This window comes from Chiloscyllium plagiosum, chromosome 26 (assembly GCF_004010195.1).
Source record: "Chiloscyllium plagiosum isolate BGI_BamShark_2017 chromosome 26, ASM401019v2, whole genome shotgun sequence".
NCBI classification, from domain to species: Eukaryota; Metazoa; Chordata; class Chondrichthyes; order Orectolobiformes; family Hemiscylliidae; genus Chiloscyllium; species Chiloscyllium plagiosum.
The window spans coordinates 46,684,416-46,702,363 of record NC_057735.1 but is presented as its reverse complement, the minus strand read 5'-3'; the positions used below and the strand labels follow the sequence as shown (position 1 = coordinate 46,702,363).

General features: G+C 43.7%; 1 protein-coding gene across 2 annotated transcripts in view; it reads left to right on the top strand.

Moving 5' to 3' along the window:
- slc5a8l (solute carrier family 5 member 8, like) overlaps nt 1-17,948 on the top strand; it is a 91,347-nt gene that overhangs the window by 58,020 nt on the left and 15,379 nt on the right. For both annotated transcript variants that reach the window (XM_043717040.1, XM_043717041.1), the window contains exons 8-11: nt 3,150-3,238; nt 3,367-3,476; nt 10,334-10,401; nt 13,699-13,785. In XM_043717040.1, the coding sequence (XP_043572975.1) occupies nt 3,150-3,238; nt 3,367-3,476; nt 10,334-10,401; nt 13,699-13,785 (354 nt within the window). The remainder of the gene's footprint in view (nt 1-3,149; nt 3,239-3,366; nt 3,477-10,333; nt 10,402-13,698; nt 13,786-17,948) is intronic.

Below are 17,948 nucleotides of genomic sequence, written 5' to 3'. Positions count from 1 at the left end.
AGGTCAGAATTTCAGAAAGAAAGTTGGCTTTATAGAATAATTGTATATCTTAGTTGAAGTTGAAATATAGTCAATTTCTTCTATCTGTAAAGACAGAAGAAGACTAAACTCTGCTATTTAAACAAATTTGAAACACACAGTAAAATGAACTCTCATCCCATTTACTGATAATATCTATCACAAAGACTCAAATCCAGATATATTAGCCCACTGTATCAAATCTACCAGTTCAACTTAATTGATTCTCCCCAATTCTGTTCTATGAGTTGTGAAGTTTTCTTTCAGGAATACTCACAAAATTAAGTGTTTAGACTTTCTCAGTCTTTTTATAATCTGCAGATTTACAACCAAACACATCTGGTCTGGAAGTTTCGCAAACTAAACTTTTATACTGAGGTAACTGCTTTCCCTAAAACGATCCTATACTTCTTTACTTGGAGAGAAACTAAATGTTTTTCAATCCTCATTTTGTCTCCTCCAAAGTGCTGAAGCCTAATCATTCTCTGAGTTTTCAAAGCTAAAATCAAACTTCAATTATTCTGAGCCAAAAAGAATCCACTGGTCTTCAATGTCTGTATTCTCTTGCATAAAGCAGCATAGTATAGACAATCTTCCATTCATACTCCAATGCCTCTCTGCTCTGACAAATACTGGACTAAGTCACTGGAAGGACCGTTAAACCTAAATTTATTTTTTGCAAAGTCTTTCTCACAAATGATCTACCTATATGCCACAATTTTGAAATTCAAATGCTAAAAATGATACTATATACATAGATAACATTTGTCACACTATTCCAACAATCCATTACTTCAGGTTAGCACTGCTGCCTCACAGCTCCAGGGACTTGGGTTCAATTCCAGCCTCAGGTAACTGTGTTTGCGGAGTATGTGTGGAGTTTGCACATTCTCCCTGCATCTGCATGGGTTTCCTCCCATAGTCCAAAGATGTGCAGGGCAGGTGATTTGACCATGCAAAAATTGCCAATAGTGTTCAGGGATGTGCTGGTTAGGTGCATTCGTCAGGAGAAATGTAGAGTAATAGGGTAAGGGAATGGGTCTGGATGGGTTACTTTTTGGAGGGATTCTATGAAACTCTGTTTAGTACCCACTTATTTGTAAACAGGAACTGGAGTAGGTCATTTGCTCTGACATTCAGTATGATCATGGCTAACCATGCAACTCAGTGCCCTTTGATCCCTTTAACACTAAAAACCATATTGCATTCCTTCTTGAAAGCATATTTTGGCCTCAAATGCAATTTATGGAAGAGAACTGCTCAGGTTCACCACTCTCTGGGGAAAAAAATCACCTGCACACTGTCTTTGTATCAGAGCTGGGTGAAATTTTCAAGACTCTAAATCATAACAATCCCAGAAATATCTCTCAAGTACAGAATAGATAATATTTCCCAGGAAAGTGCCTTGAGTGAGTACCATTTGGGGATTACCCAAGATTATTTCATAACTGTAGAATACATCTGGTATATTCCTGGGGAATCCCAAACAGTACACATTCGGTGTACACTTCTGTCCCTTCTGACTGGTCAAAACTAAAGTTACAGATATTCAAAATTACTCTGGAGAACTCCCAGGTCATTTCCAGGTTTTACTGGATTTTGTCACTGACTCCTCCTCTCCCCTCCCCCTCTCAACATTTCTGTCTTCATTTCTGGGGATAGGCTGGCCACCAATATCCACCACAAAACCCATTGACTCCCACAGTTACCTACACTATGCATCCTCAAAAATCACTTCCTGTAAAGACTCTCAGTTTCTCTGCCTTCTGTCCTGATGATGTCAGCTTCTACAAGGAGGGGGGTGGGGGAGGGTGGACTTTGAAATGTCCATCTTCTTTCTCAACTGAGGATTCCCCACCATCATGGTAGACAGAGCCTTCAGCCATGTCCATCTTATCTCCTGCACTTTGGCCCTCATGCTTTCTCTTCCCTTTGACAACAGTGATAGGGTTCCCCTGGTCTTCACTTACCACCATACAAGTATCCACATACATTATCTCCAGCAGCATGTCACCACCAGACTGAATTTTGAAAAGATTTTCCTCCCTTATATTCCCTTCCTTTGTCAGCCTTCTGCAGGGACACTTTGATTCACTTGTCTTCCACTCTCAACACCTCCACAGACCACCCAACACCTTCCCATGCAATCGCATGACATGTAACATCTGCCTATTTAGTTTTTCCCTCCTCACTATGCATGGTCCCAGACACACCTTCCAGGTGAAGCAGCGACTTACCCTGCATTTCACTCAATCTGGTCTACTGTACTTGATGCTCACAATGTGGTCTCCTGTACACTGGGGAGATGAAACACAGACTGAGCTTTATAGAACACCTACATATTGTCCTCAAAAATGACTCTGAGCTTCCTGCTGCCTGCCACATCAATGAACCACTGTGTTCCCTGGCCAACATCTCTGTCTCAGGGTTTTCTACAGTGCTCCTGCAATGATCAGCACAAGCAGAAAGAACAGCATCTCATTTTCTGCTTGGAACCCTGCAGCTCTCAGGACTCAATATTGAGTTTAATAATTTTAGATCATGAGCACCTTCTGCCTTGCCTTTATCTCAATCCACACATGTAAGGTGGTACCACAACTAGCCCAATGATCCTCATTAGCAGCTCTGATTTTCCCAGAGTGATTGTTACCCATTCACCTATCTATCCAACTGCCGTTCTCTCTCTCTCTGGGCTCCACCTCCACCTAACATTTACTCCTGCCCACTTCCCCCTTCCCCTACCCAATCTTCAGCTTTTCCTAGCTACAATTAATTGTCCAGAAATGCCAGCCATGCTGAGTTACTTCAGCAACTTTTATCTTTGTTGCCTGGATTTTGCTTCAGTGACAGGATTCTGACAGAATCTCACTTGAATGGACAGAGACAGATAGCATTTTTCAGGAAGACTGAAACATAATAGAGTATAGAGTATAAAAATTGGGATGGGCATTTTTTGTTAGTGTTCTTGCTTCAGCAAACTGGGAAGGGTAACGTTTGCCAAGGATTTTGCTTGAATGGACTGCAATGCACAGTATTCCTTAGTAATTTGTCACATCATACGAAGCAGAAAAATCTCCTTCTAAGTAGGTCTTAATGTGCTAAATCAGGTTTGTTATACTCTTGTGTTTCAGTTGCTCCCATACCTGGTGATGGATATTCTGAGGGATTATCCTGGTGTTCCAGGACTCTTTGTTGCAGCCGCATACAGTGGGACTTTGAGGTACTGAATATCTGATTCCATTCAATCATGCTCAGTGTTAACGTCCTTGTTCCTTCCAAATCATCTCTTTGTAATGCCGTTTCCTTCAGTATTGAAGTCCTGATTCTCTTTCATTCATCTTTTTCCAGTACGGTTTCCTCTAGCATCAATGCATTGGCTGCTGTCACAGTGGAGGACGTCATCAAACCTTTCACCAGTTTATCGGAGCAGAAACTTGCTTGGGTCACAAAGGGACTCAGTAAGTTGGATTTCATGGCTACAAATGTTCAGATACATGTAGAAACCACTTCCAAGTTGGAATTTCCGTAGAACCGGTACTAGTTGATCCAGTTGTCAGTTGGGAAATGAAAGCCAATCTGTGGGCCAATGGTAGCTCAGCATTTATACAGCAGCTCATTCTTTACCAAGATCTCAAGACAATCTAACTTTTTGTCTATCAGACTTACCCTCCACTTGTAACCTGTAAACTCTGAAAATCAATGTAATCTTCTAATTGTTCTTGCCTGATGCCACTAATCAGTTCTTGACAGTTTTGATGCTGCTTTTACTTGAACGCTAGATGAACTCAACATTAACTCAATGTTATTGACAATGGACTACTGGTTAATTAATTCAACATTCCAGTGTAGGACAACCCTTATGAGGAGATATAATGGCTCAGTGGTAGTGCCCCTACCTCTAAAATAAAAGACCTGGGCTCAAGTTACACCTGCTCCAGAGGCATGGAGCAGGTATAGCCCCTGTACGTAATACCTACATGGTCTCTGGTTCTGTTTCTGCTGTTTGTCCTGACAGCGCCAAATGGAGTGGTAAATTTACATTAAATTACATTGTAAGCGCTGTATCAACAGAATCGAATTTAAGTGCCTTTCTGGTGTGTTGCAATTAAAACAAAGCATCAGGAATACTAGGCCTCAAACCATTTAGAGAGGCCCCTCTTACCTTATCCTAAGATTTTGAAATTACTGCTTAACTTTATAACCTGTATTTACAGCTAATAGTTGTGTGTTGTGCTGCACGTATTAACATCTTGTTGAGGATATGGCTTTAACAAATTGGTTTTGCAATGATAAAACAGAACAAAACCACACACATTGCACTGTTCCAGTTACTGTGTTTGTCCCAGTAGAAATGAAGTATCAAAATGTGTTCTGAAGGGTGACTGGACTCGAAATGTTGAGCCAGCTTTCTCTCCACAGATGCTACTAGACCTGCTGAGTTTCTCCAGCAATTTCTATTTTTGCTTCAGATTTCCAGCGTCCACAGTTCTTTGATTTTTTTTAATGTGTCAAAACATATTTTTAGCTTCAAGATCTGTTTTAACAAATTTGCAGCAATTATCAAGAGCATGGCAATAGGGCTGCAGGTTCAGTCTTTTTATCTTGAAGAGAGAAGGCTGAGTGGGGGGGTTTAGTGGAGGTCTTCAAAAGACTTTGATAGTGTAAATACAGAGGGAGTGCCTCTAAGCGGGAACTGGAAAATTAGCAGCAACCAAGTAAGGAATTCAGAAGAAGTTCTTTACTCAGTTTGCGGTGAGACTGTGGAATTTACAGTGGCAGAGATTGATAAATTCTTCACCTCGCAAAGAATTAAGGGCTACAGGGAGAGTGTGGGTAAGTGGAGTTGAAATGCTCAGCACCTACGATTACATGGCAGAATGGACTCGATATGTCGAATGGCCTCACTTCCACTCCTATGTCTTATGGTCAATGGTCTTAGGTATAGAATCTAATCTCCAAACAGGTTGATTAGAAAATATTGAAGGCAGAACTCAGTACTGCCAAAACTCTTGAGATCACCATGGAATGTTGCATAATATGTCAAAGGAATTCAGCAAGCCAAGGAGACGCAAGGAAAAATGAGGTGTTGTACTCGAGAGCTTACATGCAGGATTACTCTTTCATATGATTAGCTACAATTTCCAATAACTCGACAATTCCCAGCTATCATCAGTTCTAAGGAAGGGTCACTAGACCCAAAGCATTAACTCTGATTTCTCTTCAGAGAGGCTGCCAGGCTTGCTGAGCCTTTCCAGAACTTCTGTGTTTGTTTACAATTTCTCACTGTTGAAGGCAGGATGATCCACAGATCCGCTCAGTATGTGGCCCGACATACTATAACGAGTAGGCGGTGCTTTGATATGGGGATGACATTTGTGTGCGGCTCTGACAGAAAAATCTGTCTGGGGCAGCACAGTGGCTCAGTGGTTAGCACTGCTACCTCACAGCACCAGGGACCCAGGTTCGCTTCCAGCCTTGAGTGACTATCTGTGTGGAGTTTGCACATTGTCTGCGTGGGTTTCCTCCGGGTGCTCCAGTTTCCTCCCACACTCCAAAGATGTTAGGTTAGGTTGGCCATGCTAAATTACACATCGTTTTAGATGCATTAGTCAGACAGAAATGGGTCGAGGTAGGTTACTCTTCGGATGGTCAGTGTGGACTTGCTGGGCCAAAGGGCCTATTTCCACACTGTATGGAATCTAATCTAATAAATTCCTAGTGTCAAATAAAAATAAAATATTGAAGATGCTGGAATTCTTAAATAAGAACAGAGAGTGCTGGGGAAACTCAGGAGGTCTGACAGCATCTATGGTGAAAGAAACAGAGTTTCATTTCAGGTCCAATATGAATCTTCTTCAGAGCTGAAAGGAGCTGGAAAATTGTTGGGTTTATGCTTAAACAGAAGGTATGAGGACCAAATGGAATAGATACCCACAGCAAAAGACAAAGGAAGTGCTAATGGTGATGTAGGGGATACACATACGTAAAGTAGATGTAAATGATAGGTGTGAAAAGATGCTGTTGGGGATGGAGGGGAGAGGAAGAGGAAAGGGGATTATGATCAAAATCATGCTCTAATGTTGTTGGCTGTTGAACTCCCTAAGACTGCAAACTTCCAAAGGGGAAGATGAGGTGTTGTTCCTCCACCTCAAAAACACAGGATTCCTGTTTCACTGGAAGACTGTAGGAAGCTCAAAACAGAAATGCTTGCATAGGATGATAAGCAACTGGAAGGTTGGGGTCATTCTTATGGACAGGCAGAGGAGTTTCTAAAAGTGTTCACCCAGTGTGTATTTAATCTTGCCAATGTGAAAGAGGTTGAAAATGTGTTGCTGGAAAAGCGCAGCAGGTCAGGCAGCATCCAAGGAACAGGAGAATCGACGTTTCAGGCATAACGTCGATTCTCCTGTTCCTTGGATGCTGCCTGACCTGCTGCACTTTTCCAGCAACATATTTTCAGCTCTGATCTCCAGCATCTGCAGCCCTCACTTTCTCCAATGTGAAAGAGGTTGCATTGTGAGCAGCAAATACAACAGACTAGATTGAAAGAAATTCAAGCTAAATAGTGCTTCATCTGGATGAAGTGGTTGATGCCTTGGAGACGTGAGGAAGAAAGAGGTGAAAGGGCAAATGTCACATCTTCTGTGATTGCATGGGAAGGTGCCATGGGGAGTGAGAGTTTATTAGGAGCAATGGAGAAGTGGCACAGGATGTGGCGGAGGGAACAGTCTCTGCAAAATGGTGACAGCAGTGCGGAGGGGAAGATTTGCTTGGTGGTGCCATCTGCTGGATGTGGTAGAAATGGCATAGGCTGATCCTTTTAATGCAGAGAATGGTGGGGTGCAAGGTTCTAAAAGTGCAGGAAATATGATGGACAAGGCCAAGAGCCCGGTAAGCCAGGGTGGAGACAGCTTCCTTGACTGATGTAAAAGGATAACGTGTTTGATGCACCCCAGTGGAAAGTGCAGATGTGACAAAGACAGAGAAACTGGAAAAATGGAATTGTGTCCTTGCTGGAAGCAGGTTGTGAGGAAGTGTAGTCAAGGTAACTGTGGGATTCAATGGGTTTGTAATGGATATTGGTGGACACCCTGTCCCCAGAAATGGAAAAAAGTGAATTTGAGGAAAAAAGGGAAAAGTCAGAGATGAGCCAGAGAAAGGCAAAAGAAATATGGAAATTAGAAGCAAACTGATAAGTTTTTCCAATTCCGGATTACAGCAGGAAGCAGCTCCAATGATGTAATCAACCTATTGCATAAACGGTTGAGTAGAGGCCTAGGATAGACTGAAGTAATAAATGTTCCACATACACTATGCAAAAAAAAAGCTGGTAGTGGATGGATACTCTCCAGATTTGTTTTCAAGTAAGATACAGAGAGCCTTCTAACCATCCTGTTGGGCAATCAACATGTAGAGGGATTATACATCTATGTTGAAGAGCTGGCAGCTCCAAGCCCAACCTCACTATTGAACCTGCTGATAAGAATGAGGGGAGAGGGAGGGGTGGTGGGGGTGTTGGTGATATTATGGCAAACTGACCTCTATATTGCCGAGGCCAGACACCAACTCTCTGGCACCTCCGTTTACCGTCCCCTCGACTATGACCCCACCTCTGATCACCAAGCCATTATCTCCCAGACCATCAGTTCGGGAGATCCCTCTACATGTTCATTGCCTATCAGGATGGTCTGAAAGCTCCCTGTTTCTTTCTTGAAAAGAGACCTGAAGAGAATCCATCCACTATAGCCTCCAACCTGATAGTTCCCCAACCCTGCACCACCCGTTTCAATCTCCTACCCAAATCCATACCTGTGATTGCCCCAGTCGACTGATTGTCTCTGCCTGCTCCGGCCCCACCGAGCTCATCTTTTCCTATCTCGACTTCCTGTTTTTCCCTTTGGTGCAGGAACTCCCGACCTACATTCAAGACACAACCCACACCCTTCACCTCTTCCAAAATGTTCAATACCCCAGTCCCTAACACCTCACCTTCACCATTGATGTACAGATCATTTACACCCATATTCCCCACACAGAGGGCCTAGAAGCCCTCCATTTCTTCCTCTCTCATAGGCCTAACTGGTTCCCCTCTACTGACATTCTCATCCGCCTGGCAGAACTAGGGTCCTCACCCTCAACAGTTTTTCATTTGGTTCATCCCACTTCCTATAAACCAAAGCCGTAGCCATGGGCACTCGCATGGGCATGAGCTAATCCTGCCTCTTTGTAGGATTCATGGTACATTCCCTTTTCCAAAACTACACCAGCACCATCCCTCACCTCTTCCTCCACTACATTGATGACTGTATCAGTGCTGCCTTGTGCTCCCACAAGGAGCTTAAGCAGTTCATTAACTCCACCAATACCTTCCATCCCGCCCTCAAATTCACCTGGACCATTTCCAACACCTCCCTCGCCTTCCTGATCTCTCTGTTTCCACCTCCAGAAACTGACTCATCACTGATATCCATTTCAAACCCACTGACTCCCACAACTACCTCAACTACACCTCCTCTTACCCACTCTCCCGAAAAAAATGCTATCCCATACTCCCAATTCCTCTGCCTCTGCTGCATTTGCTCCCAGGATAAAGCATTCCGCTCCAGGACATCCCAGATATCCTCCTACTTTAGGAACCATAATTTCTCCTCCTCGGTAATTAAGGATGCCCTCAACAGCATCTCCTCCATTTCTCACACTTCTGCCCTTTAACCCCTTCCCCCAACAACAGTAAGGATAAGTCCCCTTAGTCTTCACATAGCACCCTACCAACCTCCAAATCCAAAGCATCATTCTCTGACATTTCTGCCACCTACAATCAGATCCCGCTACCAAAAATGAAGTTCCTTCCCCACCCCTGTGCACTTTCCACAGGGACCTTTCACTCCACGACTCCCTCATCAACTTTACACTCCCCACCAACTTCTCCACCACATCCAATATCTTTCCCTGCAACCACAAGAAGTGTAACACCTGCCTCCATATCTCCCCTCTCATCTCCATCCAAGCCCCCAAATAATCCTTCCAGATCTGACAGAGATTCACTTGCACGTCATCCAGCATCATCTATTGTATCTGTGCTCCCGACGTGGTCTCCTCTGTATCAAGGAGACCAAATGCAGATTCGGAGACCGGTTCACAAAGCATTTGTGCCCTGCACCAACCTGACTTTTCAGTTGCCATCTACTTTAATTCCCCCTCCCACCCCTCCGGCGACATGTCCATCCTTGGACTCCACTGTCAGAGTGAGGCCAAACAGAAACTGGAGGAACAATACCTTATATATCACCTGGGAAGCTTACAGGCCAATGGCCTCAACATCGACTTCACCAGCTTCAAAGTCCCTCCTCCCCTAGCCTTATCCCATGTCTAGCCCCACTCCCTTCTCACCTCCCTGGTCTGTCCATCTTCCTACTCACCTATCCACTCCACCCTTTCCACTGATCAATCACAATAACCTCCTACCCGCATTCACATATCACCATCCCACCTACCCTTTTCCCAGCTCCATCCTCTTCCCCCAATATACTTATGAGTTTCCTCCCTCTTCCCAGTCCTGGCGAAGGGTTTTGGCCCGAAATGTTGACTTTCCTGCAGTTTGACCTGCTGTGCTTTTCCAGCTTCACATCTAATATTTCTTTGGCGCTGGAATGATTGCCCAAGATTAGAGAAAGGAAAAAGAACCTTAAAACTCAGCAACCAATCACTTATCTAATTAATGCTTCTGAACTGCAGTCCTCATGTCTCGCTGTCCCTCACAACCTCTCTCAGATGACTTTCTTTCAAAACTTAGAACAGCAGCTTCTCTAAATACCCTCAGTCACCAGGTTCAGTACACTGCTGAAGCTGAAGACCATCTGGCTGGCCTATCCACTCCATGCATGAGCAAAGACCTCCTGTATGTATTGCAGCTAGAAATCCAAATTGTTACCCAAATTAGGCCTTGCTGGCTAGGGAATCAACTTCAAATATGCACTTTATTAACTTATGTAGCTCTCAATAACAGATAGCTTGTTACCACTGACTAAGAGTGGAAGAAACTAAACTAAATTAAATACTAAATATTTGAGCAGCTTTGAAAATAAAGAGTTCAATTGACCAAATTCCTGAGTCAAGTATTCTATTTCTATTTCTGTGAACTACCCTCCAGCTGTGTTAACTCAAATGTCATTTTTCTAAATTTATTGGATTCAAAAGTTTTGCCAGTAGAATGAAGACTTTCTATTTTTCTGAAATAACTGTAAATCACTGTGTTTGGCTATGAATATGCTGCATTTAAAAGGGATATACTCTTCTATACTCATTTGTTTTATAGGCTTAATGTTTGGAATCATCTGCATTGGAATGGCTGCATTATCCTCTCTGATGGGAAGCGTTCTGCAGGTAGGATTCACTTGTGCTAATAGATGTAACTGGACTTCACTTTTGCTGAATTTTACTCTTCATCAGCATATCCAGTGCTCAGGCCCATAAATACAAATTTCTCTCATTTTAATCATCCACTGCTGGGTTAACACATCTAGCTGAGGAATGATAATTAGTCAACTCTCTAGCAATGCACATTTGTCACTCACCCCAACCATTCCTACTGCATGACTGTGACATTTCAACTTCTCATGGCAATCCTCCCATGCTCAGATTGTCAAAGGTTACCAGTTTAGGACTACAGCTTTACCCTCCTTGTAAGGAGATTTAGAAACTGGTGTTATAATCCCAGAACTGGCCAAGCCTGACTCCAGACCGAAATCTAGCTTGATAGAACATGTCTTTTTTAAATTGTTGTGGCGGCCATTCACTGAAACGTAAGCTGCAAAACTGCCAATCTGCCAATTTGGTTTTAAAAATAAAACACAAGTTTATTACATGAAAAAAAAAGGAACAAACCAAGTTACTTACATAGAACATAATTTGAAAGATTTTGAACACATCAAAATTAAATCCAACCTATTCCAACATCACTTTAAAGCACTTAAATACCAGAGCGAGATCTCAATCACATCTATCAGTTTGATTTAAACATTTTTGATGGTACTAGGCAAGAACTCTCAAAAGCTGATTGGAGGCAAATGTTCGCAGGTAAAGGGATGGCTGGAAAATGGGAAGCCTTCAGAAATGGGATAACGAGAATCCAGAGAAAGTATATTCCTGTCAGGGTGAAAGGAAAGGCTGGTAGGTGTAGGGAATGCTGGATGACTAAAGAAATTGAGGGTTTGGTTAAGAAAAAGAAGGAAGCATATGTCAGGTATAGATAGGATAGATTGAGTGAATCATTAGAAGAGTATAAAGGAAGTAGGAGTATACTTAAGAGGGAAAACAGGAGGGCAAAAAGGGGACATGAGATAGCTTTACAAATAGAATTATGGAGAATCCAAAGGGTTTTTACAAATATATTAAGGACAAAAGGGTAACTAGGGAGATAATAGGGTCCCTCAAAGATCAGCAAGGTGGCCTTTTTGCGGAGCCACAGAAAATGGGGGAGATACTAAATGAATATTTTGCATCAGTATTTACTGTGGAAAAGGATATGGAGGATATAGACGGTGACATCTTGCAAAATGTCCAGATTACAGAGGAGGAAGTGCTGGATGTCTTGAAATGGTTAAAGGTGAATAAATCCCCAAGGACCTGATCAGGTGTACCCGAGAACTCTGTGGGAAGCTAGAGAAGTGATTGCTGGGCCTCTTGCTGAGATATTTGTATCATCGATAGTCACAGGTGAGGTGCCGAAAGACTGGAGGTTGGCAAATGTGGTGTCACTGTTTAAGAAGGGCGGTAAAGACAAGCCAGAGAACGATAGTCTGGTGAGCCTGACTTCAGTGGTTGGCAAGTTGTTGGAGGGAATCCTGCGAGACAGGATATACATGTATCTGGAAAGGTAAGGACTGATTAGGGATAGTCAACATGGCTTTGTGCGTGGGAAAACATGTCTCACAAACTTGATTGAGTTTTTTGAAGAAGTAACAAAGAAGATTGATGAGGGCAGAGCAGTAGATGTGATCTATATGGACTTCAGTAAGGCGTTTGACAAGGCTCCCCATGGGATACAGAACTGGCTCAAAGGTAGAAGACAGATGGTGGTGGTGGTCTGTTGATTTTCAGACTGGGGGCCTGTGACCAGTGGAGTGCCACAAGGATCGGTGCTGGGTCCTCTACTTTTCGGTGCTCTACCCTGCTTACCTGCGACTCCTCTTGCAGACAAACGTGCACCTGAACTCCAAAGTCCATCTCTACCACTCCTTGAGGCCCTACTGTTCACCATGAAACTCCTACCTTGATTTGACTTTTCAAAATGCAAGACCTGACACATATCTATATTAAAATCCATTTCCCATTTCTCTGCCCACTTCCTCAGCTGATTAAGGTCCACCTGCAATTTCTGAGAAACTTCCTCACTGTCCATGATAACACCTATTTTAGTGTCACCTGCAAACTTAATAACCACGCCTTTTACATTCTCATCCAAGTCATTGATATCGATAAAAATAACAACTGGCCCAACCCTGATCCCTGAGGCTGACCACGAGTCACAGGCCTTCAATCCAACAAGCATCCTTCCACTATCACCCTTTGCTTAGATTAGATTAGATTACATTACAGTGTGGAAACAGGCCCTTCGGCCCAACAAGTTCACACCGACCCACCCATACCCCTACATTTACCCCTTACCTAACACTACGGGCAATTTAGTATGGACTACGTTTTTGTACCTTGTATTTACTTGTGATTTTGTTAGACAAAATATTCCCTGTGGATTTCTGAAACCTGCTATCAGGTTCAAATGGGGATCAGACGTCAGCTGTGTGGGATAGAATTACTCATTGTGATTTAGATGCCAGAGGTGGGTTTGCCACCCATTGACAAGTGCTTCTCAAGGCTTGAGGGCTAACAGGAAGCCACTTATCTTGAAAACAGTACAGAATATGGTAAGGGAGAAGGAGAAGGCACTTCAAAATGGTGGCATCCTCTCTGCAAACATTTCATGTTTAAAATATGCAATGGCCTCTACAGTCAGGCCACCATTGTGATGGGAGACCTGCTGCTGCACTTCAAGCAGACCAGGAGGCCTCTAAGTCTACCTGGCATATTGATCCCTGGTCTGCTGTTTGGAAGTTGTTTCTCTGCAGCGGACCTGTCCCTCGCCACATGCAAGGACCCAGAGATTGACGCTGGTGCAGATAGGAGCTGGGAAATTGGCACACTGGTCGGTGACATGAAACTGCGTGCCCACCTTTATTCCTAGCCGAAGAATGTGCTGAAAGCCCTGGCTTATTCCATCTGCTGCCAGTTTGTGTTGGGTTCAACCCCAATTGTTATAGCATTACATTGAAATGCATATCTATTAAGAAATATTTTCTGATTCAGAGCTTTCAATCAATTAATATTTTGGACTATTAGAGACAGTTCCTCCAGGAGAAAGAAAGTTTAATAGAGAACAGGAAATTTCACTAAAATATGTCAATTCCAAAGCTGCAGCAGGACTTTACAACATGCAGCTTAAGGATTCAAGGTAACTAGTTATTCTGGTGACATCAGCAGTGAAAAGATTAAAACCTATTTTAAACTGAGAGGCAGAGGAATGTAAAATACATCTGGTGATTTTCATTGATGTCAGTTTTTGGCCTTTCCAGACAGACATTATACAAAAGTAACAGCCCTCCATTTTTTTCCTCTGTCTTCCAGGCTGCCCTCACTATATTTGGGATTGTTGGTGGTCCATTGCTTGGCTTGTTCCTGCTTGGCATGATATTCCCTTGTGCTAGTTCAATTGTAAGTACCTGACAGACATCAGACACTGATGAAAGGGTAATGACAAAACTGGGGGAAAATCTGGAATATGTGGAGGTCCAAAGAGATTTGGTAGACTGGGTACATCAATCATTAAAAAATGACAAAAATGTACAGAAAATCAAGAATGCTAAAGAATACAAGGGATAGGCCAAGTTTCCACCTGAGAGAGCTTTGGATTGATGGCACCTGAAGAATTTTTAGCCTCAGGAGGAGTGAAGCTTTACTTTTCCAGAATAACTCCAAGAGTTATCTGTAAGAAGAGATCACACAAACTGGTATTGTATTCTCTGGAATTTAATAGATTAAGGGGTACTTGATTGAAGTTTTCATGGAAAAATGTGAATAGGGTAGGTGTTCCCGCTAGTTGGGGGGTTGGAATAAGGAGCATAGCCTAAACATTAGAGCTCAAACTTTCAGAAATGAAATTAGAAAACACTGAAGGATGTAAAGTGTAATAGCTTGGATTTCTTCTCCACAAATGGCAACTGATGTTGGTTCAAGAGTAAATTTTAAAGACGGGATTCACTGAGAGAGTTTTATTAGATCAGCTGTTAAAAGGATATGGGTCAAAGCTGATGAGATTTGGTCAGAGATTAGCTATGATCTCAATAAATGAAGTGAATTGAATTGAACTGAAATGAATTCGGTTTATTGTCACATGTATTCACTTGAGTACAGTGAAATGTTTACAAGTCGGCACTTACGATACCATCTTAGGTGCAAAGGTACCTAGGTATAGAATCTTATATACAAAGCAGAGAATGAAGGAAAACAAAATTAAGACGTTGGATGTTACAGTCTTTCTTACTAAAAAGCAGAAGAACAAGGAAACACAGTTAACAGTACAACACCACAGCCCAAAAGTGCTTGGTAATGCTGTGCTCGCACTCCCCACAAGAGCTAGACATTCTGCACTTCAGATCAATCTCAGCCACCCCTACCACATCACCCCACACATCACACACCCACCACACCCCATCCTCCATCCTGCCACCATGTGGGCTACATGTTCCCGCCACCTTGCAGCCTGTTCCAACTACCTTTGCTGTCACAGGAAGTCTCTCCCAACTCCCATCGCTGCCATGAGCTGCCTGCTCCAGCTCTTGTCATTAGCTGCCCCTGGACTGCCTGCTCCCATTGTCAAAGTCCCTGAGCTGCCTGCTCCCTCTGTCACTGCCCTTGACCTGCCTGCTCCCTCTGTCACTGTCCCTGAGCTGCCTGCTCCCACTGTCACTGTCCCTGAGCTGCCTGCTCCCACTGTCTCTGCCCCTGGGCTGCCTGCTCTCACTGTCACTGGGCTGCCTGCTCCCACTGTCACTGAGCTGCCTGCTCCCACTGTCACTGCTCCTGAGCTGCCTGCTCCCTCGGTCACTGCCTCTGAGCTGCCTGCTCCCATTGTCACTGCCCCTGAGCTGCCTGCTCCCACTATCACTGTCCCTGAGCTGCCTGCTCCCTCTGTCACTGCCCCTGAGCTGCCTGCTCCCACTGTCACTGCCCCTGAGCTGCCTGCTCCCACTGTCACTGTCCCTGAGCTGCCTGCTCCCACTGTCTCTACCCCTGGGCTGCCTGCTCCCACTGTCACTGAGCTACCTGCTCCCATTGTCATTGCCCCTGAGCTGCTTGCTCCCACTGTCACTGCCCCTGAGCTGCCTGCTCCCATTGTCTCTGCCCGTGGGCTGCCTGATCCCACTGTCTCTGCCTCTGGACTGTCTGCTCCCACTGTCACTGCCCCTGAGATGCCTGCTCCCACTCTCTCTGGCCCTGAGCTGCCTGCTCCCGCTCTCACTGTACCGGAGCTGCCTGCTCCCACTGTCTCTGCCTCTGGACTGCCTGCTCCCGCTGTCACTATATCGGAGCTGCCTGCTCCCACTGTCTCTGCCTCTGGACTGCCTGCTCGCACTGTCACTGCCCCTGAGATGCCTGCTCCCACTCTCTCTGGCCCTGAGCTGCCTGCTCCCAGTGTCACTGCCGGCCTTCTCGGCTGTCCGCTCCTGCTCTGATCACCCAGAGCTGCCTATTCCCACCCTCGTTACCAGCCATACCGGGCAGCCTGCTCTAGCACTCCTCCACCCCCTGGCTGCTTCCGCGTTCCTCACTGAGAAGAAGCCACAGTGCCACTGACCACCAGAGTTCTGCCCGCCCACACCAACCACCTCACAGCCAACCACTCAAGGCCCCAGCCACTGCTGTCATCACCTCTACAAACAAGCTCCCTCCGGATGGTAAGTACAGAAAAACCAACAAAACGAGAAAAAAATTGAGAAAAGAAGAACAGAAAATGATCGGACTGGATGAACTCAGCCTCTGAAACCCTCAGCTGCTGCCATCTTGGAGTTACTGTGCATGGTAGTGGAACAAACTGAAGGACAAAATGGTTTACTTCTGTCTCTGTTTTCATGTGTTCCCTGTAATAACTCAGGAAGCATAACTGGACATCATTTCTTGCTAAATACCAAAATAGTGAACACCAAACTAATCAGAGCATACATAGGCTGGTTAGACCCATCCATGAACCTGCTTTTTATATATTCTGTAAATGTTATCAGACATAAACGAATGACTTTCCTACCACCAAATCACAATGACCTTTTTTTTGGTTTGTTTTTAAACTATTAAAGATCACCAATAATCACCCATGCAGCCAATTAGAAATTTACATGCCAAGCCTATTGTGGAAACACAACCCATTAAAAGTGAGGGGAGGGTTAGTTAGAGAGAGCAGGATGGGGCTACATCAAAAGGAAGTTGGATGGGGAAATAAAGAACTGGGTCTGCTTTTTTTAAACGAATCAACCTACTCACAAGATTTTTTTACACATCTTAGGAGTAGGTGGGGTTTGAACCTGGGTGTCCTGGCACAGAAGTAGGGACATCAGGACTGTATCACAAGAGCCCTCAGATGGCTGTGTCTGCTTTATTTCTTTTTTTCCTTCTCTTTATACCCGGAAGTGCAAACACACATGATTGAGCAACCTTCCCCACCACCAAAATCACTGTGACTATTTTTTTGCTTTTTTTTATCCTACTGACCACCAGCATTAAAACATCCTTTTTTTTAAATCCACAAAGAGATCAATTAGTGATTACTCATGGGCCTTGTAGGGATTATCACATCCCCATGCTAATGTGGCACCTGCTTTTAGGGGTATTTATCTGTAGAATGTTGCCCATTCCTCTCGCCTGAAATATTTCGAAGGGTCTATTTAGTTTACAATGATAGAGGCACAACCATTAGTGACTGAACAACAGGTGGCTCTTGTATCTTGAACAAAGTGATATTGGTTAAGGTTTGTCTATTGGGCTGCAATTAAGGTGCACACTGAAAGCCACATTTATTACTGCTTAAGGCCCTGTTCTTTGCAGACAAAAAGTATGTAACAAAATAAGTTAAAGTCATTCCCTGGTTCATTTCTCAGGTCAATGCCTTGACTAGTCAGTGTCAAACTTCTTAAATTTAAATAAAGCTTGATAGTTAACTGTCAGCAATTATTAACTGATGCATTCTCATGGCAGCTCCTCTACCAATCAGACCCTAATGCCAACAAATCAGCAATCTCCTCTCATATAGTTTAAATGGTCTTCCCAAGACATTAGTATTTCTTGTAAATTGACTTGCTGGGTGCAAGAGAAGAAACTTCAACAAAATGTCTTTTCTGAGTAATACTCAAATGAGACAGACATTTGTGACTCAATTATGAGGAGACCTCTGCACCTGTACTTCACAAGATCCTAAGATGTTCAACCTTATGCCGATCCAAACTTGTATGAACCTTTAGACTTGCTTGAATTTAATGCAATGTCCAATATTAAACCTTTCAAAGCAATTACTTTACACAACACTTAAACAGGCACTTTCGGATTTCAAAGCCAATTACCATAGTTTGAACTTAACTAGATGTTGGTAGGCAGTTACAGGTGTAACACTCAAGTAATAAAGTGATTAGATAGTTTGTTTTATGGGTTAACATCTTTAGGATTCACTAACTCAGGGTTAAGTTAGATAACCCCAAAAACAGCTTGAGAATCATGTGAAATTACCCCGCATCAGTCAAAGAGAATGCAGACAGTCAACTTTGTGCTTATTGCTCAATGCAACGATAGCTCCAGGTTGCCAGGACTAATTACAATGCATGCATTAGCAG